The following is a 27,444-nucleotide window of genomic DNA, read 5'->3' as shown; positions in this document are numbered from 1 at the left end:
CTCTGTCTTTTTCCCAATATTCTAATCCTAAAGAAGTTTACAACGATGGAAGGCACACTTACTTCAACAAGTTTTACACAGAACTTGCGTAATGTTTCTTTTAAACACAAAAAAGGTATAGAAGAAAACGAAGAGTGTAAAATCAAAAAGTTATTGCAAAAAATAACACAGTTTGTTTTTGTGAAAAACGAAAAAAATGCATAAAAATCATTTCCTATTCATTAGCCGGCTTCCTCTTTCTAACACCAGGCAACTTGCTACTCTGGGCAGGTGGCCTGGTGTTGACATAGTTGTTAATGTTGGTGACCTTCCGAGGGTCAGCCACCAGTCTGGGCAGGCGCGTGGGCGGCCTGTTTTGGGGGCTGCTCGACGGACGACACATTGTCTTCGAGTTTTGATTCTCCCTGCTGGCGCTGAGGCAGCGTTTGTTGGTCACGGCCAGCCGGGAGTTGGTCGCCTCTTTGGCCTCCTTGGTGACGACTGGAGGCGGCGGAGGCGGCGCCGCAATCACCGGTAGACGTTGACTCGGTCATCTCGCCACGGTTGTTTGACGAACCGTCGTCCGAACCGTCGGCCTTTCACTGAAAATTTCATTTTTTTTTCTTTAGAAAATGATGATTTGGGAGACAAAAATCCTAAGGATTCAATTTTTTAATAGTTAATTAGAAGTATTATTTAAATTGCATGCAATTAGAGTTTTTTTTAGTTGAGGAGTGTTAAAGAAAACCATGCAATGTATAAGTGCAAATATAAATAATAATGATAAATAAATAAATAAAATAAAACAACTTTTTCAATATTTTTATACATCTGTTTATCATTCTTATGTTAAATGAAAATTTCTATTTAAAATAAACAAATAATTTTCCCTTGCTATTAGTATATATTTTTACAATTAAATTAAATAAATACTTTCAATGGAATTATTTTCTATATTTCAACAAATTAGCTTGTCAAATTATGAAATTAACTGAAAAAGTAACAAATGTTGTCAACTTAGATTCTAATATTATGTTAAATAAAGATTTTTACATAGTTTTTAAATTTAATTAATTTGATTTTCAAATTTATGAACTATTTTGTCTATAAGACGATAATCAATAGATGTCTATTATTTATTATCTCTTGGCTTAATTATTTGCGTTTTCCAATCTACTTTCTACACCTCTCATCCGCAATGAGAAGCCTGGACTTACAGGGGGCCATTGTTGTTGCACGACTTGTTCAACCCTGACAGGGTGGAGGAGCACGACGGGGTCGTGGTGGCAGGTCTACTCCTGAGTCGAGTCATTGGCCTGCTATGATTCCCGAAGAGAAGAAGAAAAAGAGAGAAAGATAGAAAAATTGAGTAAATCACACCAAGCCGCAAACGCAAGACCTCAAACTGGAATAACCAAATTAAATAAAAATAAGCTCACTTCTTGGTTGCGGTGGTGGCTGTGCGCGCCAGTCGCTCGGAAACCTTTCTGGCCGCCAGCGAGGGCTTCAGAGGGGACGCAACCATCGGCTGCTGCACCAACCCTGGCCTCAGTGGCTGTTGAGATCGGGCGCGAGTGTTTGGTTTCCTCTCCGCATCCACACTAGAATATTTGAGTAATTTAATGAACGTTGTTAAATTAAAGGCTCATTTAATTATATATTAAAGAACCAAACCAAAAAGTTGCTTAAGTAGAGAGTTCGACTCGATTTAAAAAAATCAAAGACTTGAGAAAGTTTATACTTTGTAAATTTATCTATGTAATTTTTTTATTATTTAATTACACCAAATTTTTTAACTAACTTTAAAATAATAATTATAAATATTAAAAAATATTAAATAATACCAAAATTGAATCTAGCATTTTATTAATTGGATTCAGGATCATTTTATTCCAGTTCTTTTCATTAAAATTGTAGTTAATAATTAATTATTTTAATCCGTTTTAATTTGCTAAATTTGCAGCCATAATGTAAATTTTTATAATTATTAATTTGTTTTAATGATTTATTTTTATAAATTTTAATTTTTACTTACTCTGCAAGGGGGTGAACAGTGACAGACCGCACAGGTCTTGGCTGCCTCCGAAGCGCCTTGATCTGATTCAGTTTGTCGCCCTGGGTCATTCTCTCCTGCCTCAGGTCCGAGGCCTTTAGCTGGATGAGATCGTCGTCAATTATGTTTTGATTCGCCTCATCCTGAAAATGAATAAAATTTCTCATTTTCTTTTTCTAAAATTGATCTGCAAACCTCGTCATTGAGATCATCCTTGATTCCGTTCTTGTTCTCGTCCTCCTCCCTGCTGTCGTCCAGCTTCATCGAGTCCACCTTTTGCAGAATCTTCGACACGTTGTCCGGAGACAGGACGTCAGACTCGAAAGCAACGCTGCGGTTGAGCTGAAGTTTATTCTTGAGAAATTTCAGCACCTTCTCCTGACGCATGCTGTAGATTGGGTAGACGACGGTCGGGATTGCGTTTCTTCTCGAGTACCACATCTCTGTCTGCTTTCTGTTAAATGTAATAAAAAAATTATTAATTAAGAAAAAATTTATGATATTTTTAAGTTTACTTGAAAAAATTATTTTTTAATAATAAAGTTGTGATGCGCTAGATTTTCCTGAATTCAATTTACTTATTTTTATGTTACAGGAATTATAAATAATTCTTTTCTAAAACTTTACTTAATTATCTTATCCTTTTTAATTATTCTTTCAATAAGTTGATACTTTTTAACAAATAAAATAAATAATAAGGTAACAAAAATTACTGTTGGAGCCACAGCTGCTGATGACCAATAATGGAACCAGGCCTGCAAATTCGGATCCAGGCGATGGCCTCAAGAGCAGTGAACTCGTAGTGTTTCATCAGATAGCAACCAATCAATGAACCTGTTCTTCCTAAGCCAGCTGGAAATTGAAAATAAAATTATATGAAATTTCAAATTCAACAAGGAAGAAGATTTTAAATTGATATCAAATTGAATTAAAAATGGTTTATTTTTAGAGTGCATTTCTTATTTTAATTTCCATTTAAAAAAATGTGTATGATTTGTTGAACAAATTCATAAAAATTAACTAGCTTTTTGGTAGCCAAATTTAGCACAATATTTTTTTTATTAAATTCAAATAATGTAGCTGAAAGAAACTGATGAATTCATTGCAAATTGTTTATTTTTTAATTTTTTTTTTATTTATAATGAATAAATTTTTAAGTAGAGCCTCTGCAGATTAAGGAGTTATTCTTGTCGGACAATGCGAAATTATTGTGAAAGTGGTTATGAGCAAAACAAGATTGCGTCAGCGAGGCCGGAAAAGTGCAGGTGTACAACATAAAAGTGCATCTTTCTGGTGTCAATATGAGACGACGGAGGAGATACCTTTGCAGTGCACGGCGACGGCGCCAGGAGCCGACTCGCAGACGCTGAGGAAGTGCTCCATGATGATGTCGCTTGGCGTGCTTCCGTCCACGAAAAAGAGGTCCACGTGCTGGAAGCCGCCGGCCACAAAACGCGCCTTGTCGTACAGCTTCTTGTTCAGCCGAATCACGGTCGAAACGTTCCGCGCCTTGAAATACTCAAAGTACGACTCTGGCGAGTGGAGGGGGTACCCTAAAATAAATATTAATTTAATTTTGTACTCAAAAAAGTTTTAAATTTGTAGAAAAATACAAAATCATATTTTTAATATTATGTAAATTTAAACAAAGGAAAAAGTTTGTAATTTGAGTAATGATTTAGTATATATTTTTCTTAATAATTTCTGTGGAAGTTTAAATAGTTATTTGGGAATTATAATTTAATTTAATGAAATTCATTAAAAATATAATCTACCATTGTCAATTTCACTTCTAGGATGAGGTCCGCAAAAAGCAAGGAACTTTTCAGGCACAATCCAGTTCAAATCGCCGCTCTCCACTCTCTGAAACATCCCCCTCGTCAGCTCTCAAATCAAATCCCGAGAGTTTTTATTTACCTCGAAATGCTCGTACTCCTCGACATTGAAGTCTTCAAAGTCGAACAATTTTCTGCGCACGTACGCCTTGTGGATTGCGTGCAGACAGTCGTCTAGCGAGATGTGGTAATTTGACGTGCCGTATGATGCATCTCTGTCAATGCGAAAAATGAAAAATCAAGTGAAGATTCTCACACATTTCAAACTGGCAAAAATGAAATTCTCGTACCTGAAATTTGCAAAGGCGTGCGTGTTCGGACCTGACAGCAGCTTTGCAGCCTGCGCCGGCGTGAAGTGCAGATACATCACCTGGAAAAATTAAAGTTAAATTTAAATACATGTCAGAATAATTAATATTCGTATCGTTTATGTCAGACTGAAACAGCACTTCGGTGAAAAAAGGTTGATTTTGATTTTCAATCCATAGTCTCATGATAAATTATCGCAAATTAATTCAATCAAAGTCAGATTCTGTGCAAAATTCTACTTCATTGGATTTGATTTTCATTAATTTTCATTTTCAATCGATAGTCTGATGGAGAAGGCAATTTAAAATTTAATGTACAACGGTCAAATTAAAACCCTGAAAATGAAACAACTCTAGAAAGAATAATATGGCATTTTTTAATGTTGTGTACATTTTTTTCAAGTTATTCTTACTTTCCACAAAATAAGCTGTAAAAATGGAGTTAATGGTCCACTTCAATCACCTGCATACTTTTAACGAATTATTCAAATATCTGCACAAAATTAAGGTATATTGGGCAATTTTTTCAAGATATTTCCATCACTAATGGTCAGAAAAATAATTTAAAAATTCCTCGTTTCCTTTTTGGTACCGCAGCTAAAATAGGCAACCGGTGGCTTTTGACAAAAAGTGCTGAATACGGTAGCCAGCATGTTTTGGCTTACATCAGGCAGAATAGACGCAAACCGCAGCCACGTCTGGGAGGCCCAGGATTATGGGAAATTCAGGGCGGCTCTATGTACTGTACGCAGGGTATAAACAAGTAACCGAAAACCGGCGGCGAAAGGCGACCTGGCTGAGAGCGGGCTGTAACGAGAGGAGCGATCGAATTAAATCTGCATCACTGGGTTAACGACCGAGCTGGAAGGGCGACAAAACAACGCCGCGTACGGTACAGTCTCAGTCGGCCAGGTCGTGCAGCCGCGGCTGCAAAAGGTGAAAGCAACCCGGATTACCTCATCGGACGAGTTGTTGTCTGATCAACTCTTCCGCGGATGCTGCGCGGGTTGCGCAACCCGCAAAGTGATTGTACGCTCCAACGGGGAATTGATCGACTTTTGAGAACCGCATTCATTATTTTTTTATGCAACCTTCTAGTCACGATTTTGTAATTTTTCCAATTTACAAATTGTGCAGTTGCTATCAAATTGATAAAATAAAAATGCGAAAATAATGAGAAAATAATACAAATATTGTAAATTTCTCATTCAAGTTATTACAGTATTTTTCATTTAACTTATTTGGCTCCCTAAAAGTATATTTTCAAATCATTTTAATTTTTAAAAAACCTGGGAATTACAAAACAAAAAATTTAGGCCCATAACGTCTCTTTTAGGTCTCGTGTTATCTGTAATCAATTCAGTTTAAAATTAAAAAAAAAATTATCTTCCTCAATTTGAAGAGTGAATTTTAGCACAATTTTCGGCTGCTTTTTCTCTGATTTAATTGAATCCCATTAGTTTTCTTGTTAATTTTAATAACTTTTCCAAAGCAATAAGAGTTAATGAAGTTTATTTGATTTGACGCTTCCAGAGAAAGTGAATTTAATTTTCCTTTCGATTTGAGCGAAACCTCGATTAATTGAAAATTACCACCGCCTTGGGCACCCACTCATTAAGCAATCCATCGTATTTCCATCACAAGTTAATTATCTGCCCGACCGACTCACCACGGAGCAAAAAAGCCACGGCGTCGAGCTCGACTGCAGTTACGAGAGTATAACAATTTATATCAATTTCATACTCGGTTGGCTCAATAATAAAAAAGACCAGGCGAGCATATACAGACCGCAAACAACTTTTTGTTGTTTGCCTCTGCGTGATGTGTGCGCTGCTTATGAGTGTAAACCCCAGAACACATCACTCGCCAGTCAATAAATTATAATCGTGTATATTTGTTATTGTGGCTTTTATCACTTTTTAATCGGGTTTGTTTGCGCCGAGTTCCGCTTGATTGGCCGCAATTAATTTGGAACTTTTCTTGACTTGGTTAAGGCAATAAAAAGCATCTCAGTCACGGAAGATTAATTTTTATACTGCTCTTGTTAATTATAGAGTTCGGAAGCTGCTGCTGATGCGGTCCATTTTTTCTAATCTTTTGTTGTACAGAAATGTCGATCAGACAACAAAATGTAAATTGTGTATGTTATTGTGTTGCAAAACAGGCTGCAAAGATCACAGGCGCGGGATGTTGATACGCGGTTTATTTCTTCCTGTGTGTCACGCGCGAATTGAGTCGCCCATTGTTCAAAATTCGTACAAAGCAGGTCATTCGGCGTAGAAAACCACCAGCATAAATTTAAATTCGATTGTTTAATAATGTTTGAAAAAGTGTAATGTAAAAAAAGAGGTGGAGAAAAATGAAAGAAAACGCCTGAGTTTTAAAATGATAGGTAGACTGGTAAAAAAATAATTGGTTTTTAATGTGTTTTCTCAATAATATTCATGAATAAACAAAATAGAATTTTTTTTCAATTAATAGCTATTTATCATTAATAGACAAAAATGTTAGCTTCCTTGAGAAGTTGAACGTAAAAAGTATTCATAAAACTAATAAAATTCATCTCAAGTACAGGCATTTTTAGAAAAAGATCTACAATCTCAAAACGCTTGTAAAGCTATAAAAAGTATTTTTACGATCTATCATTATTTCAAACAAGGCTAAGGTTAAAATCTTTATCATATTTCAATTACCAGGAATAGAGGCTGTATAATAGCGGGTGGTGCTCGTTTCAATATTCATTGGAAATGAGATAGGTTATTATTGGAAATGGAGTTGGAGCCTCTTTTCCTTTTTCAAAAAAGCTGCAGCACGCACTCAATCGGCTCTCCTTCATTATTCACGCACGTGATGCTATTATAAAAAAAAATGATTCACTGCAGCACACAGACAGCAGCAATAGTAAAAAGTCTGGCTGTAAATATTGCTTTATTGACATATACTCGCGCCCCGGTCGGCGTTCATCGATCCGGACGCGGCCGTGTTCTTGAATGCAAAAGATAAGCAAATTTACGACCATCGCCCACTCCGAGTTCAAATTCGAGAAAGAGCTAAAAGTGCGATCGGATCCCTCTGAAAAACTTTCGTCAGCAAAAAACACACACAAACGCTTTATTTTGTCAAGAGATAAGAATAAAGGTTTGGCGCTGTTAGAATTTAGAATCGTTTTCCTTTTGGAAGAGCCAAACAGAGACGCAATTCCTAAGATGACGTAAGAGTAAAAATATAAAAAAGGAATGAAAAAACAGGATGCAATTTATATTACTGGTGTTAAGTATAAAAAGACTATGTATAGAAATTACCTAAAAATTAAATAAAGAATATAAATTTTGCTTCAAAAACATATTTAAAGACTTTGCAATACATAATTATAATTATTTTATGTTCGATTTTTATGTTATTTCACTTTTTTTATTCTATTGATTAAAAGACTGTTCAGAAACGAGAGATCAAAATTAATAAAATTAATATTTTAATCATTTTTCACACTTCGTATCCATAATTCTGCTTCAAATAACAACTTAACATTCAGAGTCAGTTCATTTTATTGTCAGTTTTGTCAAATTTTTAAGTTAAGTTCTTAACAGAATTTAAAGCCAATAGAAAATTAAATATCAATTAACAATAACTATAAATAATTTTTAATGACACACATTAAAAATTTCACCGTAACTTTTCATGTGGAATTAAAAAAAATTGACAGTTAATCGACCCCATGTGAAATTTGAGCGATACAACGAGAATAATAATTTGTAATGAGCCGCCGTAAAGTAATTAACATGTAGGGAACACGGCGAGTGAGAAAAGTGCACGGCCACGTTCCCACACTGTGCCGAATGGTTCACAAAAGCAGCAATAATTATAATATTATCGCTGCGAGCAGGGGCAAAAGTGCGCGTCAATTGCCCCGTTACTCAACCGACTTGATGAGAGGTAGCTTGATAGGATACAAGCGAGAGAAGAGATTTTGCTTCTCTCTCAAGAGAGACCCACACACATGCGAATTTGCCCACGCACGTCTTTGGGCAATTCGCGCGCGACGATGACATCATCGGCATATTAAAGGGCTTACAATGGCTCTATCGATTCGCGTTTCCTCATTCCGAGAGAGAGGCCCATCTGCGACACGCAAAGGCTCCGATTTCCACATTTCGAGACGCAAAAAGCCAGGAATAAATTATTGCAATGTGATAAAAGCGATTTGGTGAAATAATAATATGGTGCTGGAAAAGCGTTGTGTTGCGAGACAATGAGGAAAATTGAGAATGTTTTTGCTCTGCTGATATTTATTCTGGAAAAGCCGTTCAAGTGTTCGGCGTCTATTTCTGCATTTTGTCGAAAGAGAAAGACAAAATCAAAACAATGAAATTAGCGCAGAGCTAAGAAAATAATTTTTCTACTTGTTTTTCTTCTCCGAAATTAAAATTCCAACGACTTAATATAAAAAAGCAATGCAATTAACAGCAAATTTCACCAGGGCAGATGTAAATTAAATGGAAAAATATTTGGTTTCCAAATTTGCTACTTATAATATAAGATTTTTCTAAAATTTATAATACAAATAATTGAATAGTTGCTGCATTTTTTAAAATTAATTTTATGAAAAATAAAGTAGAATTCCATTTCAACGTATGTCTGATAAATAATTGGCCATATTAATTTAATCACTTTTGGAGTTCTCTTTCCATATTATCAAAATTATTTTCAAAACTGAGCAACAATGAGATATCATGCAAAGATACAATAAAAAAATTTAAAATTGACCAGAACCAACATTTTTTTTACACAAAAATTGTTATAAAAAAGCAGGGCTATAAAATTTGACTATTTTGTGTTTTTTAAAAGAGAGTAAATGGAAATTATCATCATCATTGATTTCTTCAGCATCTTTTTCATTTTGACAGGGCAAGTCATCATTCATGATGCAAGTCACTTTTTATGGCTAATCAATGAAAAGTAAGGATTTCTTAAGCAAAATTTAGAAATAATTTACTTAAAAATCAACATAAAAAGAGAGAATCAAACAGTCTCAACTTGTTTGATGTACAAAATATACGAGGTGCGAATCGCAATAAACCAAAAACGCGTGTTGTAAGTCATTTCCACGCACACCACTTCTTTCGTTTTGATTTCGCACCCTTATCGGCTTGAACGTGAGAAGTGCGACACATGCGTCCGAAAATCAAAGCCGCGAATAATAATGAGACTCTGGTCGTGCCATCGCCGCCGAAATAAAGCGCGGTTTTGTTGGTCTTTTCTTTTTCTCTCTCAAGTAAGAGAGGAAACGCCGCTTTTTATAGTGCGTGGAGAGCTTTTTACAAGGAAGGACTAAATAATAAATGACGCGCGGTGAAAAGCATTTTTTTTTTCGTATTCTCGGGGCGGGTGCGTGCATGTGAAACACGCGGGCTGCGCGAACAAAGGTGGCCAGATAAGCCTTTAAGTCTGGCGAATGTGTTGAGAGCTGCGCACGGTTTTCTATATACTTGATTACGTGCCACCGCACGCTGCTCTATTGTTATGCCAACTTACTGCGTAGGATCCAATTAGGTACGCGGCGTTCACCCGCTTCTTGGGGTTGGTGGTCGTGTAGTGCACTATTTTCTTCTTCGCCAAAGAGGGAGCCTGCAAACAATAGCATCAAGTTTGTTAGGCAACACATCAAAAGTTATTACATCCAAACTACAAAAAAAAAATATATATTACATAATTTTACAACGGATTAATTTAATATGCAATAGTTAAATTTGCAGTTAAATACTTTGAAGAAATCTCTCTGATCAGAGAAACATAAAAAACAATTAGCATTACTGAACGTTAAAGTTTAATAGAAAAGCAATAAAATTAAGTAAAACTGCCTATTTGTATTAATTCTTATTTTTCCAAGCTTTATTTTAATTATTTTAAATACAGATAATATTGTCACCTTCCTTAGCCAACTTTTGTCTCAAAACAATTCATTTTGTAATCTTGAAATGAATAAAGCAGATTTTAACAAAAATTATTTTCAACCAATGAAATTTATTACGGAACAACAATGAAGCTTTTCAAAAGATAAAGGGGTGTAATCAAAATTTTTGCTCACTTATATAGGGAAAGGAAAAATTAAATTGATTCTCTCATGGCCAAATAATATGATATCGCCAAAACCGTATATTTTTCGATATCGTCGGCCTCAAGTTTCCAGAAAGCATTAAAAGTCAACTAACCGTTTTGAGAAAAAAAATGTCAGTTATAAAAAAATTACAATATGCTGATTTTTCCACAGTTAAAGCAAAAAAAACGCTGACAACTACAATGGAATAACATAGAAATGATGGAATTCTTGAAAAGTGGCCATCTTTCAAGGAATGCTGTGCTCAGGGCATACACTTTGTTGAGCAATTTGATATTACTGACAATGAGTAAGTAAGAGAAAGTAATATATTTATGCATTAATACTAGTTTTTAGCACTTCATTTCTCCATTTTTTTAATTTTTTTAAAATTAAATATTTATTTCCGAGATATCTCTATTTAATTGTAATTTAATTTAACTAAATAAGCTTCTGATTCTATTTCCAATTTTATATCCTTTTTATAACGCTGCAATTTACCTTGCTCACTTTGATTTGTATCACAAGGTAAGGTTCTAAATTATCTCTGATCTGAATCGACACTGATATGTCTGTATTGATAAGTTTGTGTGATTATCGAGGGCGGCGTGCGTCTGGTTGAACTCTTCAACTTTGGCCGAGGCCACGCCTTTCCACATATCTCATCTCTTCAGCCTCTCAGCCGGTCCAAAACGAGATCAATACCGAAAATAAGTGACACGTCACCATTCGTCCGAAATAAAAAGTAAATAAAAAAAATGTAATATTCAACACAGCAGAAGCAGAGATCTGGAGGGCAGACAACGAAGACAAGCGACTCCGGCATGATGGATAAAGACAAAAAAATCAGCACAATTTCTCTCTCGCAATTTTATACAAAAGTAGAAATGAGATGTTTTCCGAGACTCATGTAAAATAATATTTTACAAAAGTACACGTCGAGAGAGAAAGAGACTAATGGTGCACTCTCTCGAATAGGCCTTGCTATCCCGTTATGCCCTCCTGCGCCTTCCAGCAAAACGTTCAGAGTGAAGAGAAAAGAAGAAGTGGGTCTTTCGTACATTTCTCGCACGACCCTTCAACATCAGCAGCCGGAAAGGCACGCGAATTCCCAACTTTTCCGTCCGAGACCGAGCTCTTTCCGGCAGTTGGCGAAAGGGTAGTGAATTTTTAATTTACGTTCGCCGGCTTTTTTCCTCTCAATATTTTACGAAACTTCTAAATGAAAATGCGGAGAGACGCCAAACTTGGTTAGGAGAGCTAATTTTTTATTAATGCCGAAAATTGCATGGAATATTAAAAACTTTAGCACATTGGAAGGTTCTTTCTATTGCAAAAATTACTAAAGACTGATTAGTTTAAACGTGGTTGAGTGTGAGCGCCGTTTTGTGTATATCAAGTGGGTGATTAGCCATTTTTTTCACCCTAAATTACTAAATTATGCAAATTCTGCTCAGGGAATGTATTAAGAAAAAAAAATTTCGTTTGCTTTGCGGGCTGCACATGACATAATGCAAGTAATTAAAATACGTTTTTGGACAACAATTAAATTTGATAAGGCACAAACTGTAGAAATAATTATGGTAAAGCACGGTAAAGCTTGTATTTTTTTTCTTTCGTTTTCGAGCAAGTCACGTCACAAGTATAATTAGCCACTACGCACTTATAGCAGCAGAACCGTTCGCGCCCATTTAGCGCCAATCTGTTGGATTTTTCTGCGTGCTAATGTGCGTTTGTAGGCGTCCGAGAGGAAAAGCCTCACCCAAACTCATTGTTGTTGATGAAATAATGGACTGGTTGCATCTCCATGGAAACAGTGATTCTCATCTGCCCTCATGTGCAAGGTCAAAATGCGCGTGGGTCGGCCTCTCACGCATCCGGCTAGTTTTTCGTTTTTGCACTTCATCTCGCAGTGTCGAGGCTTCCAAAGTTAATTTTATGTGGTATAGCCAGGTGACAGTGAAGGTTTCAAAAAGGAGCGGAAGATGCGAAAGGTCGACGGAAGCGTTTTTATATATTTTCAAACCTTACAAATTTACAATGGAAGTTTCACGGTTGCTTTACTTTCCGCAGAGCTTCTTGTCTTTTAAAAAGAAAATCTGAGAAAGCGAAAAAATATGAAAATAAATAAAGTATTGTTGATTACTCGTTCAAATTGTTTCACAAAACTTTAAAAATGTAACACAATCAATTGTTTTTCAATATAATTAATTTTTATGGTCAAAAAGACTCTTCCATCTAGAAAAGATTTTGCTAAAATTTCATAGATCAATTGCAAAAATTTATAGAATTTCCGTATATGTGCTTATTTTAGTTACTAAATAATTTATCAGAAAAATTTGCCAAACATAATTTATATTAAAAATGATTTCATCCAGCGCTGTATAATAATAATAATAATGTTAAATTTCATGCTTTTAAATTAAAATCAAATAACGCTTTACAGTTTTCAAAAATTGATTTACTCTAGATTTTTTATCGGCAAAAAGTTTAATATTGAAACCAATCAATGTTGATTCATTCATTTGATAATTTTGTCACCTTGATAAAGCTTAAGTCGCTTCCTATAATTTCAGAGCACTTGATAATCCACGCTCTTTTGTAAACACCAGCGTGTGTATTTCGCGGACGTGTCTTTGGATCACTCTTGCGTCTTTTTACTTGTTTTCACTCGAGTTGCTTTTCGGACGCACCGACGTGTGAACGCGGTGACTCAGTGGTTTCGGATTTAATTAAGAGACGTCCTTGGGAAACAAACCATGCATTGCAGAAAGATACTTTTGGTCTGACATTTGCATTATTCTTAACAGTGTTTAATTGCAAATGTGTAAAAAAACTACTCCATACGAACAAGGTGCAGAATAATATGCATAGCAAAGACACTTTGAGTCTGAAGGAAATTTGATACACTGCAGCCGTGACAAATTTTCACGTCGTGAGTCGACTTGCCTTTGATTTATATACTCGTGCTGCGGTTATTTTTAGATCGATTGTCTGCACGAGTTGTCACGTTGATAAATAATAATTTTCAACTTTTTTATTAATAATCCAAATATATTTAAATGATTTTAGCTTTGTTTTTTTAACATTGATTTGGTTTCATCTTTTAATTGTATTTATTTAATTCACATTTATTTCAAAATCTTAATTAATTATTTATTAATCTAATTAATTAAAAAAAAAATAAAAAAATTATCTATCAATAATTTAAATTTCACCTTTAAATCGCAACCAAATCTAATACTCCTGAAGACAATTATTTAACTTGATTATTGCCATTTTAAAAATTAATTTTACAGGAAATTTAATCTGTCGAATTCCTATTGTTAAATAATCATAGATTTTGTATCAGAATGAGATGAAAATAGAAACCAAATCAATTCGGTCTATTTCTACAGTGTAATGTATTTTTTTTATTCGATGACCACGGCTATGTTCGACGCAAGTTCAAGCGAAAGGCCGTCTGCTATTATTATTTATTGCTTTCAATTCCGATTGAAATCGACCGACTGCGGCAGAGGTCAACGCTCAAGCCGCGACGATAATCGAAAATTCAAACCGTCAGCACGATTTTTGTGATTCATATCAACTCAAGGGCACGCAATTTAATAACGAGAGACACAATAACTAATGGATAACAGGATAAAAATTCACTGCCAGATTTACGAGGCGCTCGTAAAAATTCCTACCGTCGCAATACCTGTCCTGCTGTCTCTTCGAATAAAAGTTAGAAAAATAAACTCGGCGGCAATAAAAGTAAAATCGAAAATAAACACTAGAACTTTAGGGAGGTGAAAAGTCACGACGTGTCAGAATCGCTGTAGGAAATTTTTAGCTCTGGCGTGAGACTCGTGAGAGCCTCCAAAAGTTGCATGATCAGCCGATTTTTGTATATTAGTATCGCTTTTAATGAATAATGCAGCTGATGAAAAAGTGCATGGGCGTGTGTTGCGTGTTGCCTCTCGGACATCCCCTTGGAGGAACTCACGTGACTACAACTCGTCTTTGTTTTAAACGTCGGCGGATCCGAGCAGCACCAAGGACTGACACGCGGGCGCCAACCTTGAGCATCTCGAAGGTGAAAAACACGAAAGCTTTAAATTTTTTCGGTCGGATTTTCATCAAACAACAGGAGAGGGTCGCACCCCCAGCAACGCTTTTACAACTTTGCTTGCGTTTTATTGAAAGGCCGGAAGAGAATTAAAGTGCGAGCCACCCTCGAAAAAGTGGTGCTGTCGAAATTGTTTTCAGGAAATGCGGTGGCTCCTTCTTTTCAACAAGTTGTGAGTTTGATCCGAGCCAAATAATATGCAGTCAAAATTAAATTACATTTTTTTTTAAATTGATAGAAATCTTTTTAAATATTTACTTCTATAAAAAAAAAAAAAAAATGAAGAAAATCTCAATTTCATTGCAGATTTTAGCAATCAAATTATTTATTTCATTCATTTTAAATCTGAAATCATACAACACTAATTTATTTATAATAATAAAATATTTTAATTTTGTATTCAATATTTAATTTTTAAAAAAGATTTACCATGTTTATGTGTTTGAAGTTTTCATTTTGTAATGAATAAAGCCAGAGAGAATAACAGTGAAATATAAATGTATCAAGCTCTGTCTCTGTTTCTAGATTCTACGCACCATTTTATTTCCCATTTTGCACAGCTCTCGGCGCAAACAAAATTTCCGTTGCAAAGCCGCTTTTGTTCCAGGGTGAATATAATATGGAACAAAAACGAGCCTCGTAAATTCTGCACACACCAGGCGCGTTTTGCAAGCTGGTTTTGTCGTGGTAAACTTTGGCCCTCGAGGCAGCTGCCGGGTTGAAATAAAACACACAAAAGTGGTGGAAAGTAAGTTCGGGGCCACGCCGCGATTATAATGTAATGATATATCGTCGGAAAATTATTGATATTATTCAGCGGGATCGCGTGATGCGAGTTGAGGGGTTGCTTTTGGTAGTTTACGTTATCATTGACCTCGGGAATCTGCCTTTTCTTGGCCTACTTTCCAGGGAGCGACCTTGGCGTTTGGGGAATTAATTGAGATGTAAATTGCACGGCGAGGCGAGTCGGAACTCAAGGGAGCGGAGAAATGAGAAATGCCGACAAATGTAAATGCGAGCTCGAAGGATTTTCTTTCTATGCAAATGCACTCCAGAAATAAACGCGTTTTATCCTTTTTCATTCTTTGAAGAGACGAAAAACGTTAAAAACAAATTGCCGGAAAATAGTAAAAAGATTTTTGCGAGCCGTCTTTTTCTTCGTCCGCAGTAGAAAAATACAAACGCAGGAAAATAAAATAAATTTCTCTCGTTTTTAACGAATCCACCGAATTCCAAGAATGAAAATTTGCCTTGTCACGCGGCCATTACCAACCCTAACTCCAAAATTGGCGCAGTTTCAGCACTACCGAGATAGCATCGCCGTTTTAATTCAACCCCAGCGACAATCTGGCGCAAGATCTGTTTTCATGTAGCTCGCACACACCTGTTTCAAAATCAAATACGACCGCACGACATTTTATTAGAAATAGAGTTGGCCACAATTTGCAAAACTAGGATTATTTTGGTGTATAGAGAAGGCTCTTCGATTTGTGTGCAAATATTATTGTTTCAGGGTAGAATCTCGAATTTTATTTTCAAATTCTTTAAAAAAAAGTCTACACAATCATTTAGCACAACTGCAAACGTTGCCGGAAGCCAATTTAGATTTTATTCAAGCTCGAGCCGCTTCAGGGGCTGATTCATTTCGAGTGTCGCATTATGTCGTGGCGCGTTTTGACGTCTGCGGATATGGTTTTGCGCCCAGAAGAGAGAAAGAGAGCCTCGGTCGGTGGCACTGAGTATAAACTCGAGTCTTATCACCACGCCTATTTATGCCTGTGCGAAAACTGCGTTGCAGCAGCACAAAAAAGGCACGATGCTGTCAAAGTGGCGAAGATTAATTGTCGCAGATAATCTGCTTCTGATGCACGCGCGCTCACACAGGAGCCGCTCGGTCCGCGATTCATGTCAAGCTGAATTTTAGGAAATTATCTCAAAAGTCTAAGGAAGAAAACACTCACGAAAACTGATTACATTTGATTGCTGATCTGTTTTATTGCAATTAAAATTAACAGCCCAATGTGGTGTAGTGATTTGTAAATAGATAATTTCGATAATTTTACCAAAACAAACCAATTAATCAATAGTTTTTAAAGTTTTCTTCAGCAACCTTGAAATAAAATTTAAAATATTGTATTTTATATCAAGATTACTTTTCGCACACTAAAAATTTTATCAGCGATTATAGATTTGTGTGCTCATTTGTTGAAAATTTTTAGATCTTTATATTACATCTGAATAGGCTTTTGAATTGCGACTAAAAATTATTCAAACCAATATTGTTTTTATTGTTAAAAATTTTATCAACATATTTATAATTTTTACTGTATTTCTGATCTATTAAATCTATTTTCACTTAGAATTTTTGAAATATAAATAAAGTTTTTCTATAAAACCAAGATGAAAAGAATTGACTGAAAACCCAAGTTAACGCAATATGCGATTGAAAATTATTAAAAACTAAAAATATTAAACATTTATTTAATAATTATGAATTATAATTTTTTTATACATATTTAATAATAATAATAATCTTTCGCTGATTTCTCGTCTTTTTTAACAGAATTTTTCAACTATGAAAGGAGTTATTTTTTAAACCAAAGATGAAAAGAAGGAACTGAACTGCCAATTTAAATATTAATGCTCTCTCTATGAGATGTCGGCTGGGTCGATTATTTGGTCCTGTTTGCACACCCAAAGTCGACCTGACCCAGATTAAATATGGCCCTTTATTGCGCGACGAGAACGTGCAGTCTCGGTGCAGAAAAAGCAATGACTCGGCGGCCTCTTGTGCAGTTTAAAAGAGCCGTCGTGGCGCGAGCGGCCTCGGCTCGCTGCAGCAGGTGAATAAAAAAAAGTCGCGGTCTCGACGAGATCAAACCGCATTTCAGACAGACAGACAGAAGACCACCGTCTCATTATTCGCGGCCAAAGCTAGAAAGAAGAAGAGCCAGTGCAAATATTTGCATTTGATCCACTTAGCCTACGAATAACGAACGGAATGAATAAAATGAATAAAAAAGAGAAAGGCTCATTTCAATACAACCAGCATGACCTGCTACTCGAGTTGAACCAGAAAAAAACTCGTGTTTATCTTCCTGCTCCGACCTACACCGAGAGTTAAAATATAATTTTCCGCTGTAACATTATTTATTCCTGGCTGGAAAGAGAGAGAAAATAATCTTGCAGAGCTAGTTCTCCTATTTTGTTTTTATGTATAAAATAATGTCGTCGTTGGATGTAAATAGTGCGTACATGATATGGTGAAATGACAGAAAGCAGCCAAGCCTGCTGCTCTCAATGATAAAAAGTGATTATTTTTGTACACGCACGGTTCGTTCACCTCCCGACCCTGCCCGAAATTAGCTTAGCATAAACAGCATTATTTCGAGCGTGGTTTTTTTCCAACGCCCCAATTTTTGGCTGCTTCGATGCAGACAATTACTTCCTCGTTTTGGCATTTTTTTTATATATATATATAATTAGGTAAAAAAATGCGCCATCTGCCAGAAATTGAAATGAGTTTGCAAGGTGACAAAATTAAGGAAGTCGAATTAAACAAAGTGACTTGTGCATTTCCTAATACGGCGTCAATCAATCATTTATGTGTTTGCTGCTGTGGTATATTTATGTAATTAGTAATTACGAAGCAAAAGTGCATCGGTTGAGCGAATTTTTTATTTGCATCGCCGCATCTGTATATTTATGATTGATGGCGGCGCGACCATAGCAACCGCCGGCAAAAATTAAAATCCGCAAGAAGTTGGCGTCACGCTCTTTTTAATGTTTGCTTCTCGCAGCCCGGAGACAGACGGCCTTGCCTTTTATCATCACTGAATAAATAATATAAGTAATTACTATTACAAAACACGTATGCATCATCAAATAATATAGTAAGCGGAATCTGCACTTGACGATCGGCTCTTTGCGTTGATAATCAAAGAAGAATGTCATGATGTTTTCTTATATTGTCACATTCTTATATGATTTTATTTTTTTAATTTCTATTTGCTTTAATTATAGAAGTGTATATTTAGCTTGATTTGATTATGCATAAAGAATAAAATAATCCAAATTAAATAATTAAAAACAGAAAAATTTGTAGCAATTTAAAATATTTTCATGCAAAATCTCATTATTTCAAATAATTTTTTAGAGCTTTTATGACAAGTTTATTTACTCGTCCATCTTTGCAACAGAAATCAATGTTATTTTTCATAAATTTTAATATATTTTATTTTGTTGTTTTGGCAGATTTAATCAAGTCCTTGGCTTGTAAATTTGTTTCTTGATCACTTTTCCTCTCACTAATAACAACCTGTAAGCATCCACTTTAACGAGGGAAGCTGTGACGTTTACTGCCCAAGAGGAATAAGGTGACTCATCCCGAGTTGGCCGGCGTGTGGGCAAATTGCTGCGAGGCCCCGCCTGGCCCTCAAGGCCCTGCCACGGCGCCCACCCCTGCCTGCTCGTCTTCCGTCCGAATTCGCGCACCCACGCTCACCTCACAGGTGAATAATTAAAATCCTGTTCTATGTTATTACACGCCACGTATTCAACCGGCCCCCATCACAACCATATAAATGATCCTCGCCAAATTTAAATCCTGAGCGTCAACTTGGCATCGAGCGTTAGCGAAATGCGCGCTGATTTTGACGAGTTGGCACATTTCCTGAGTGCATGCGGCATTACTTGTTTATTTTCACAGATTGTTTGATTGACATTGGATTTATTAATATACCAAAAGCTATCCGATCTGGTTTTAGGTACAATTTTGCAACTTTGTCTCAAACATTATATTTAATAATTTCAAAGCAAAAATTTAAACACGTATTTTATAGTTTTAAATTATATAAATTTTCATAAATTTTTCTTTCCAAAAGTAAGCCTAATAATTAATCAGAATAATTCATTTTATATTATTTCTCTTTAATGAATTTATGTCAAAATTTTATCACAAATACATAGAAAAAATGTTATGTTAAAATTCCTTTTTATATTAGTCATAAAAGCGCTTTGATAATTTCAAACTTTTTATAAATTATGGCAACTATCTTATTTAGTACGTCGATCAGTGATAAATATTTTTAAGTTTCTCTAATGAACAATTTTCATATTTTCGTTCTTTAATTATATAAAATTATTTTATCTCAAATAAATTTAATTAAATTTCTTTTTTAATACAATAATTATTTAAATATCAAGTTTTTAAATTAAATTAAGTGCTATTCTTACCTTGAGTTTCTTTTTCAACTTCATGCAGTAGCGGTAGAGCATGGCCAAGTTGAGCGGACCGAAGTCTTGGTAGAAGTTCTCGTACTCAAACTCATCGTCGATGGAAAAATAGTGCGTTTTCGTCGTTGATCTCGGGTGCACGGTGGTGCCCAAGGTGACAAAATACAGCCGGTCTGCAACACATTAATGGAAAATCAATGAGTCCGACTGTACGTATATGTGGCGGGCATCCCGCCAACAGATGGACAGTTAAGGTTAATTGACCTGAATATGGTCGCACACGTATGCCCGTGACCGCCAGGACAACTTTAGTTAAAAGCTGAGCGCTTTGCTCAGATCTGCGAGAGTGATAAGTGCGAAATTGATTTAATTTGCTCCGACTACGTGCAATACACGTCAGCATTTGGGCGTGCAATTACAGGAACAAAAGTTTGGAAATTAAATTTTGATCTAACCTGTACCTTGTTTTCTTTTTCACATTGTTATTTCTGAGAAAAATGAACTTAAAATTAGCGTCATTTTTTTTTTTAGATAAATGTAATTTTTTTTATCAAAATGGCACCAACAGTATATATAAAGAATATTGCTGCAAAATACTCGTATAAAAAATTATGCTCAAATAATTTTTTTAGTAAAAATGAACTTTTGAATTGTTTTCTCCTAAAATATGATTTCAAAAATGGGAGTTTGTTACTAAAAAATGCGCTTTAAAAAATTGTATTCATTCGAGTTATCAAATTTTTAATTTTATTTAGCTTAGTGAATTTTTACTTAAAAATTAAATATCTCTCCAGTAATTTTTTAAGCAAATAGAATTCTTCATATTGTAAATTTTTTAAATATTTTAATTATCGTCATCTTACACATTCATTTCAAATATCATAATAATTGAGCATTTTGATAATTTAAATCAAGTGATGAATAATTAAATTTCAAATATATATTCCGTTTTAAAATAAAGTCTGGTTCTGCAAGAAAAACTTCATTCTTGAACTTTAATGTGGAGATTGTGGAGCAGTGGTACCAGTTTTGAACAAAGGACGATAAAAGCCTCGACACAACAATAAAAGACCTCCTTTCCTTTGCAAGTTTGAACTTTCAGCATTTGCTCTTTCCGTTATCTCTCTGCTAATTTCCTCGCCTACGTGTGTTTCGAACAAACAAATAATTAGAGTCTGACTCTGTTGGGTGGTGAATGAAAAAAAATTGAATTCAATCAAATTAGGCCTTCCCTGCAATTGATCGGGCGGTGCCGCAAGGTCGAGTTCATCGCGAGTGTCCTACAGACAACAGTGGCCTCGCCATTACCCAAATGGACGTTTACGATTGAGTGGGGTGTGCGTGATTCGGGGGCATATCGACGCAAAGCAAAGCAGGGGTGGGTGGGTGGATTGAATCGCGCTATTCAACACACGAGCCGCCCTTAATGGACGCGCGAACGGCGGCCCCCGAGATAGGCACACACAGGTCTGTAATTTCATCTCACCTTTTATGAACTCGGCCGCACTGATCAGCGCGTCCGAGTAGCGCTGCTGCTTGCCGAGGTCGTCCGACATGTCGACTTACTGAAACAGATATTAAAAAAAAATTAAATCATTGCAAGTAAAATATTTATGATTTTTTCTTCTTATTTTTTGTCAGATATGAAATAAAACAATAATTTTAAATAAAACCAGAAAATCTTGCATGGGTAGTTGGTAAATTTAATACAACATGTTAATGTTTACAATATAAATTAATATGATTTATAAAAAATATATATATTTTTTAAATTTTATATGCTTTTAAATATTAATGACACAATATTATTTTTTCTTAAATACATACACAAGTTTTATTATTTAATAAAATATTAAATTATTCTAAAAATACTAATTTCACATTATGTTGAAAAACTTAAACTAATGGGGGATATTCACATGCTAACTTTCTTATGGGATTTACTGGTGCTAACTTAGCATGTGAATAATCCCCTAATATGTTTCCCATAGAGCACCATAAAATTAGTATTGGATTTTGTAAAAAATGAATATTCTCATGACAAATTATAGGCCTTGTCAACTGTGGCACCGCACAGTGTCACACATAAGCAGACCCATTATAAACTATAACTGTCGGAATCTGCGCCTCCGGAAAAATGCAAATTTTCAACCAACTCGCAGCGTGAAATGAACCTGAGTGCGACACGAGCTTTTGAATAATATTATTGCGCCTCTCGTGCATGCACGTAAATTTGTTTTTGCCTCTGCACGAATTCTTTTGCACTGTCAGATAAACGTATGCAAATTAGAAAGCAGCGCAGTATATTTCGAGCCTGATTATCTGTTTGTTTTTCATTGAATTTAATCCACCAAGCGAGAAGACAAAGGAATCGGCGTTCAAAAATTAATAACAATAAATAAATGGAAAAAATCATAATATAAATGCGCGCCTTCCGGGAATCGCTCTTATCAACTTCACTTCCTTCCCCATCTTAAAATAAAATTTATAATATATTAATAAAGTGAAAAAAATAAGTTTAAAAAACGGGCTTTGGATGCACCAAATTCTTTGTTTTGGAAAGGGTTAGTGGTGCTCAAATAGGTGGTGAGCACTCACTTGTAAAAATACCTCGTCGCCCCTCGGGACTAATTTGGCAGCGACAAATGAAAACAATGAGCGAGAGGCACTGCTCTTTGGTCAAAATAGCTGGAACGTTCTCTGTGATAAAAATGTTGCATATTTAAACAGAGTAAAAAGGCAAAAAAGTTAGACCAAAATTAAAACAGAAACAGTAATAATAAAAAAGTTGGCCAAAAGAAAGATGAAAGTAAATAAAATTGACAACCTCTAGATTAAAAACAGAGACTGAGTTATTCTCAATTTTTCAAGTGGTTGAATGAAAATTATGCTTTCAGGTTTTTAGGAGAAACAAGAGAAAATTAAAAAAATTAATGAATTAAATTTTTAAAATCGAGCCGACAATATAATATTTTAGCAATAAAAGAGCAAAAACGAATGCATTTAAAATTTAATCATTTCAATCAATCTTTATAGTGCAATTGCTTGGAATGCACATTTTTTGTAATATCTGATTAAAAAACATTAATTATTTAATGAAGTGTCAAGTTAAGTTATTTCGACGCGCCAATCGCAACCCTTTTTTCAATATTGCCGATCTGGCGTGAGTGATTCTTTAAAGGTGACAGCATCACGCAAAGTCTCTTAAAGGGTGTGTTCCTCACCTGTGTCCTCGGCGGACTAGAGGGTTGGTGTAGGTTTGCTAAGAGTCGCTTCTGAAGCAAATTCGCCGATTGACACTCAGACTTGGTGCACACGAATGGGTAAGTTCGGCGGAGCTCGAGAGTTCACGTTCGCATTGCGAATAGCGACTGCCAACGAGAACCCAACTGACAATCCCACTGCGAACCAGCGAGCTCTCGGCCTTTGTATTTCCAAAACACAATCGTCGTGATCGCAGGCGTCGTCCAATTAAATGCCAGCCGTACGTGCGGCGTGCGCAGCTCGAGAGACGCAACGGCACCTCTAACGATCAACCCGCGCCTCAATCAATCGATTTCGCGGCCACTCGGCCAATTGACCTACACACCAGGTTCAAAATGCTATGTCTGCAGACCCGAGTTTGCCGGCACCCTTTCGAAGGGTCTTTGACGCGGGTCAAGCCAAAAATTCAGGTTTTTTTACTGCAGGCCGCATCCAGAGATATCTTTCAAATAAAGTGGAAATTTGGCGCCGTAGCGATGGCTGCATTTCGATTGGTTGAAAAGCTTTCTCTGATTGGTCGACCCAATGTGAAAATTGGTTTCTTTGAAAGCCGTGAGGTGGCGCCACAAAATGATAACTCGATATAAAGGCATAAAATACTTGATAAAATATGTGTCATGTGTCATAAAAGCAGGGAGCAAGGCTATTAATGTTATCGTTATCATGGCATTAAAGTTACAAAATTAATCACTTAAAAACGTTAGACAAAAATTAAAAAAAAAAAATTAAAAAGCAATTTTAATTCATGTTATTTTCCTTTTCTATATAATCATTATTATATTTTTTTTTTTTCATATTTTTTGATAATTTTACATAATATTAATTATTTAAATTAAAATAGGGCAATCGGCAATGGCAAATTTCAAATTTAAATAAGCTGTATTTTCTTTGATAAATAATGCATTCGCTTTATTTAAAATACACTCACCCAACAGCTTTAGATGCTGCACTATATTAATCTACTGTGGCAACTCTACCCACATAAATGGTATGGCGTTGTTCGTTAAAATTATTGTATCAAACAATATTCCTCTCTATAGGTAAACTATGGAACTGACTGATTGATGTGGCAATACATTTGAAGCAGCTTTTTTTCTTTGCTTCCAAAAGCAGGGCGTCGACAAGCAAAACACCACGTTTGTAAAACTACAGTCAAAAGTGCTATATTTATGTTTTGTTTCCTTGTTTTTCTTTTTCAGTGATAAAATTATGGATTGAATCTTTTTTTTTATCAATTGAATATTGCTGCTCCAAAAATATCCCACTTTACGCTCAGGCAAAATTACGATAACATGCACCACAAAAATTATTGATATGAGATCACAATTGTCATTGTCTGCTTTGTTCGAAAGTACCTTTCGATATTTTGTGTATAAAAATACTCACGCAAGAGGCAAAATTTCAGCAATCAGGCAGAAGTAAATTTGCTTTGTGAGAACAGATATGCAAAATTCAACAATTCGGCGATTTTCTTTGATTGGATAAATCGCGATAACAACCGTGAAATTGAGTTTTAAAATATCAAAGAGTGGTCAAAGTGAGTCAAAAATTCAAACGTCAACCAGATACCAAGTGTATAATTTTCTGAAAGTTGTTTGTTTGAGTTCATATTTGAGACTGTTGAGCCCGTCAGTCTGAAATCTGTCACTCCCCGAATGAAGTTTCTGGAGCCGAGACTGACTCGGCGCTTCTTTTTTGTGACTAAGCATGAAGTACATAGCCACCGAAGACTCAAATCGGTCTACCTTCAAACCCTGTCGGGTGATACGATTGTAAAAATCGTCGTCCTCACCTCCCCAGCCGTAAAAAACATTGGAAAATCCATTGACCGACTCGAATTGATCTTTGGTTACAGAAATGGCACCGCCAAACAGCGAAACATAAGGCAAATTGTAACGAAAAGTGTTGACACTTGCCGACATGTGTCTCGGGTTTTTGGTACAAGTATAAATGTTGGACAATTTCTGCGGCAAGAGGTCTACATCGTGGAAGACAAAGCAAGTGCTTTGACGGTTTGCCTTTACCGACTCGGCGAATCCAACGTTGAAAAGCTTGGCTCGGTTGAAAGGTGTGTTGGCGACCTGTTCAACCACCACAATGTGGTAGTCGAGCATCTGCCTCTGAAGGAAGGCATGCATAAAATTGAGGAAGGTCTCTAGGTGTTCTTGTCGATTCCTAAAAAAAAATTTAAAAATTAAAAATAAACTGAGAGAAAATACATTTTGATGAGACTGAAACCTGTAAGGTATGATGATTGTTGTTTCGTGACGAGCCTTGCAGTTTTTGGGAGACCACTGACCATTCTCAACAGCCTCCAAGTCTCCTTCCTCGGGCCAACTGGGATAGAGCAAAAAGTCCTCCTCTTTTGATACAGAAAAGTTGCAGAGATTTGGGCCATCTTGATATTGGACTAGATTGCTTTCAATTTGGTTCCTTCTTATGTTGGGGTAGTTTTCGCAGGCAAAACGACCTGGGTGGACCAAATAAACACAGACGCCAACAACCAAAAGCCAGAAGACCGTCTTGATGGCCAGTCTGACCAGTTGGGTGCGACCCACAACAGTCGCAACCATATCAACGCTGCGGAATAATTCTTACAGCCAAATCATTTCTTTCTTCTCGTGATAGCTCTGAAAAAAAACAAGATAAGCGTAGCGTTAAAACATATGAAACATCCATAAATCAATATATACATAGCCGGCGTTAGGATTAAGATAATGGGACTTAGGTTGCAGTGATAAAGTCTTGTTTTTTGAGAGCGCGCCTTTTTTTCTTTTTATGTGTAATGCACTTTACGAACATAACATTACACATACCTTAAAGTGGTGGCAGTCATTGAATGACCCAAGCATCATTTCTTGCAATGAACTCTTTAGGGGATCCATCAATTTAAACTTAATTCTTAAATTGGCTTAACTTCCTTACTGCTATTCTTTCTCATATTCATGTTTGTTTACCATTCGTAATTCTTAACCGGTAATCGTTTATAAAAGGAGGAAAACAAATTAAACCGGTTTTCTATATCAAAACATTGATTATAAAAAATTAACACAAACTAGAAAAAAGGCTTAAAAAAATAAATTTTGATGTAAATTTATTTAAAATACCTTGTATTATAACTTTTAACAACAGTAAAGTGAACAGGATAAAATATGGAGGGTCTTATGAAAATATACAATTAAGAAACCGGTTTTTAAATTTTGCATCAAGCTCACTCGTAGAGAATGTCTACATTTGAAATTACCGCGCTAAATTAGTAACTTGTTCCTTTACTCGCAGCGCCACCGTCGGTCGGCCATTTTTAGAAGTCCGCCAGCGTGCATCGGTGTAAAATAATCGTAAATTTGGAAAAATGAAAGCGAAAGGGCAGGTAAATCGAGCCGAATTTTTAAAATTTCAAAAGCTAATTTTTGTCTGAACCGAAAATTCCAAATTTTTCGGATGTATAGCCTGAAGTTTTGTGTCAAAACTTGCCCCAAATTGTTGACAAGCATGAACACGTGTACCATTGCGGCCTCCTTATGCTTTTCTCAGCACCGTATTTGGACAAAATTTTGTGTTTCTCTCTTGAGTCTGAACATAAAATTCACCAGAAACTTTGTTTTCGTGCTCACAGTTGAAGGAGTTCGAGGTGATCGGCAGGAAACTGCCCACCGGCAAGGAGGTGACCACTCCTCTCTACAAGATGAGGATCTTTGCTCCCGACGGCATTGTGGCCAAAAGTAGATTCTGGTACTTCTTGCGTCAGCTTAGGAAGTTCAAGAGCAGCACGGGCGAGATCGTCAATATCAAAGAGGTTTGAAAAATAACTACTTCAAAATAAGAAAGAAAATTTAAAAAAAAACCAACTTGTCAAAACTACAGATCCCGGAGAGGTCGCCGACCAAGATCAAGAACTTCGGTATTTGGCTTAGATACGATTCCCGTTCCGGAAGCCACAATATGTACAGAGAGTACCGCGACCTGAGCGTGTCCGGCGCTGTCACAAACTGCTACCGTGACATGGGTGCCCGTCACCGTGCCAGAGCTCACAGCATTCAGGTAAAATAAATTCTAAGTTGGAGTTGCAATCCTGGCCCTCGGAGTTAAATGTGAATAATGAATTATGGACCCGAATGATCCAGATCTAAGCTGCTCAATATTTTTTGCAAAGTAATCTTCACAAGTTGTATTATCGACTTCATCTCCATCATATTATTAAGTTATTCTTCTATAATTGTGCTTGAAGTTAAAAGAAATTTTCATATTTTCCGCAGATCATCAAGGTCGAGCAGGTCAAGGCTTCCGCCACCAGGCGCCCCCAGGTCAAGCAGTTCCACGACAGCAAGATCAAGTTCCCTCTGCCCAAGAGAGTTGGACAGAAGACTACCCTGCCCAGATTTTCCATCAAGCGTCCGCGCACTTACTTCTTGTAATTCATTTCCTTTTTGGTTTTGTTTAAGTAATAAAGTGACGCTGATTCTTCTTGGAACTTGCAATTTTGAATCATCTTAATGGCCTTAGTTGCTAGTAATTTAATCATCTGCTAATTATTGAAAATTGATAAATGGCAGAAAATAAATTGT

The 27,444-nt window shown here is 35.9% G+C and overlaps 3 protein-coding genes across 6 annotated transcripts; 1 reads left to right on the top strand and 2 right to left on the bottom strand.

The window, feature by feature from the left end:
- Positions 1-98: 98 nt before the first annotated feature.
- LOC132205748 (dual specificity protein phosphatase CDC14C) lies at positions 99-23,075 on the bottom strand. 3 transcript variants are annotated; one of them, XM_059635008.1, is made up of 14 exons: positions 22,840-23,075; positions 21,102-21,180; positions 19,616-19,788; positions 9,708-9,800; positions 4,158-4,237; positions 3,950-4,082; positions 3,808-3,895; positions 3,355-3,585; positions 2,746-2,884; positions 2,228-2,486; positions 2,015-2,175; positions 1,419-1,580; positions 1,197-1,295; positions 99-581 (listed from the first exon to the last, which is right to left on the bottom strand). In XM_059635008.1, the coding sequence occupies exons 2-14, from the start codon at positions 21,169-21,171 to the stop codon at positions 530-532; spliced, it is 1,740 nt and encodes a 579-aa protein (XP_059490991.1). In that variant the 5' UTR covers positions 21,172-21,180; positions 22,840-23,075; the 3' UTR covers positions 99-529. The 3 variants fall into 3 exon arrangements, with proteins under 3 accessions (XP_059490991.1, XP_059490990.1, XP_059490992.1); XM_059635007.1 differs by having other exon boundaries at positions 1,197-1,298; positions 22,840-23,074; XM_059635009.1 differs by lacking the exon at positions 1,197-1,295 and having other exon boundaries at positions 22,840-23,073.
- Positions 23,076-23,752: 677 nt separating this feature from the next.
- On the bottom strand, positions 23,753-26,606 carry LOC132205612 (beta-1,4-N-acetylgalactosaminyltransferase bre-4-like). 2 transcript variants are annotated; one of them, XM_059634772.1, is made up of 3 exons: positions 26,470-26,606; positions 25,118-25,509; positions 23,753-25,054 (listed from the first exon to the last, which is right to left on the bottom strand). In XM_059634772.1, exons 2-3 carry the CDS (start codon positions 25,450-25,452, stop codon positions 24,430-24,432), a joined length of 960 nt encoding a protein of 319 aa, XP_059490755.1. In that variant the 5' UTR covers positions 25,453-25,509; positions 26,470-26,606; the 3' UTR covers positions 23,753-24,429. The 2 variants fall into 2 exon arrangements, with proteins under 2 accessions (XP_059490755.1, XP_059490756.1); XM_059634773.1 differs by lacking the exon at positions 26,470-26,606 and adding an exon at positions 25,696-25,838.
- Positions 26,108-27,350, top strand: LOC132205614 (large ribosomal subunit protein eL20). The gene is made up of 4 exons (XM_059634774.1): positions 26,108-26,249; positions 26,496-26,675; positions 26,744-26,920; positions 27,136-27,350. Exons 1-4 carry the CDS (start codon positions 26,232-26,234, stop codon positions 27,292-27,294), a joined length of 534 nt encoding a protein of 177 aa, XP_059490757.1. The 5' UTR covers positions 26,108-26,231; the 3' UTR covers positions 27,295-27,350.
- Positions 27,351-27,444: the final 94 nt, after the last annotated feature.

This window comes from Neocloeon triangulifer, unplaced genomic scaffold (genome assembly GCF_031216515.1).
Source record: "Neocloeon triangulifer isolate White Clay Creek 2 clone unplaced genomic scaffold, ASM3121651v1 ptg000003l, whole genome shotgun sequence".
NCBI classification, from domain to species: Eukaryota; Metazoa; Arthropoda; class Insecta; order Ephemeroptera; family Baetidae; genus Neocloeon; species Neocloeon triangulifer.
Note: the sequence above shows the minus strand (reverse complement) of the source record. Positions and strands in the feature narration are given on the sequence as shown.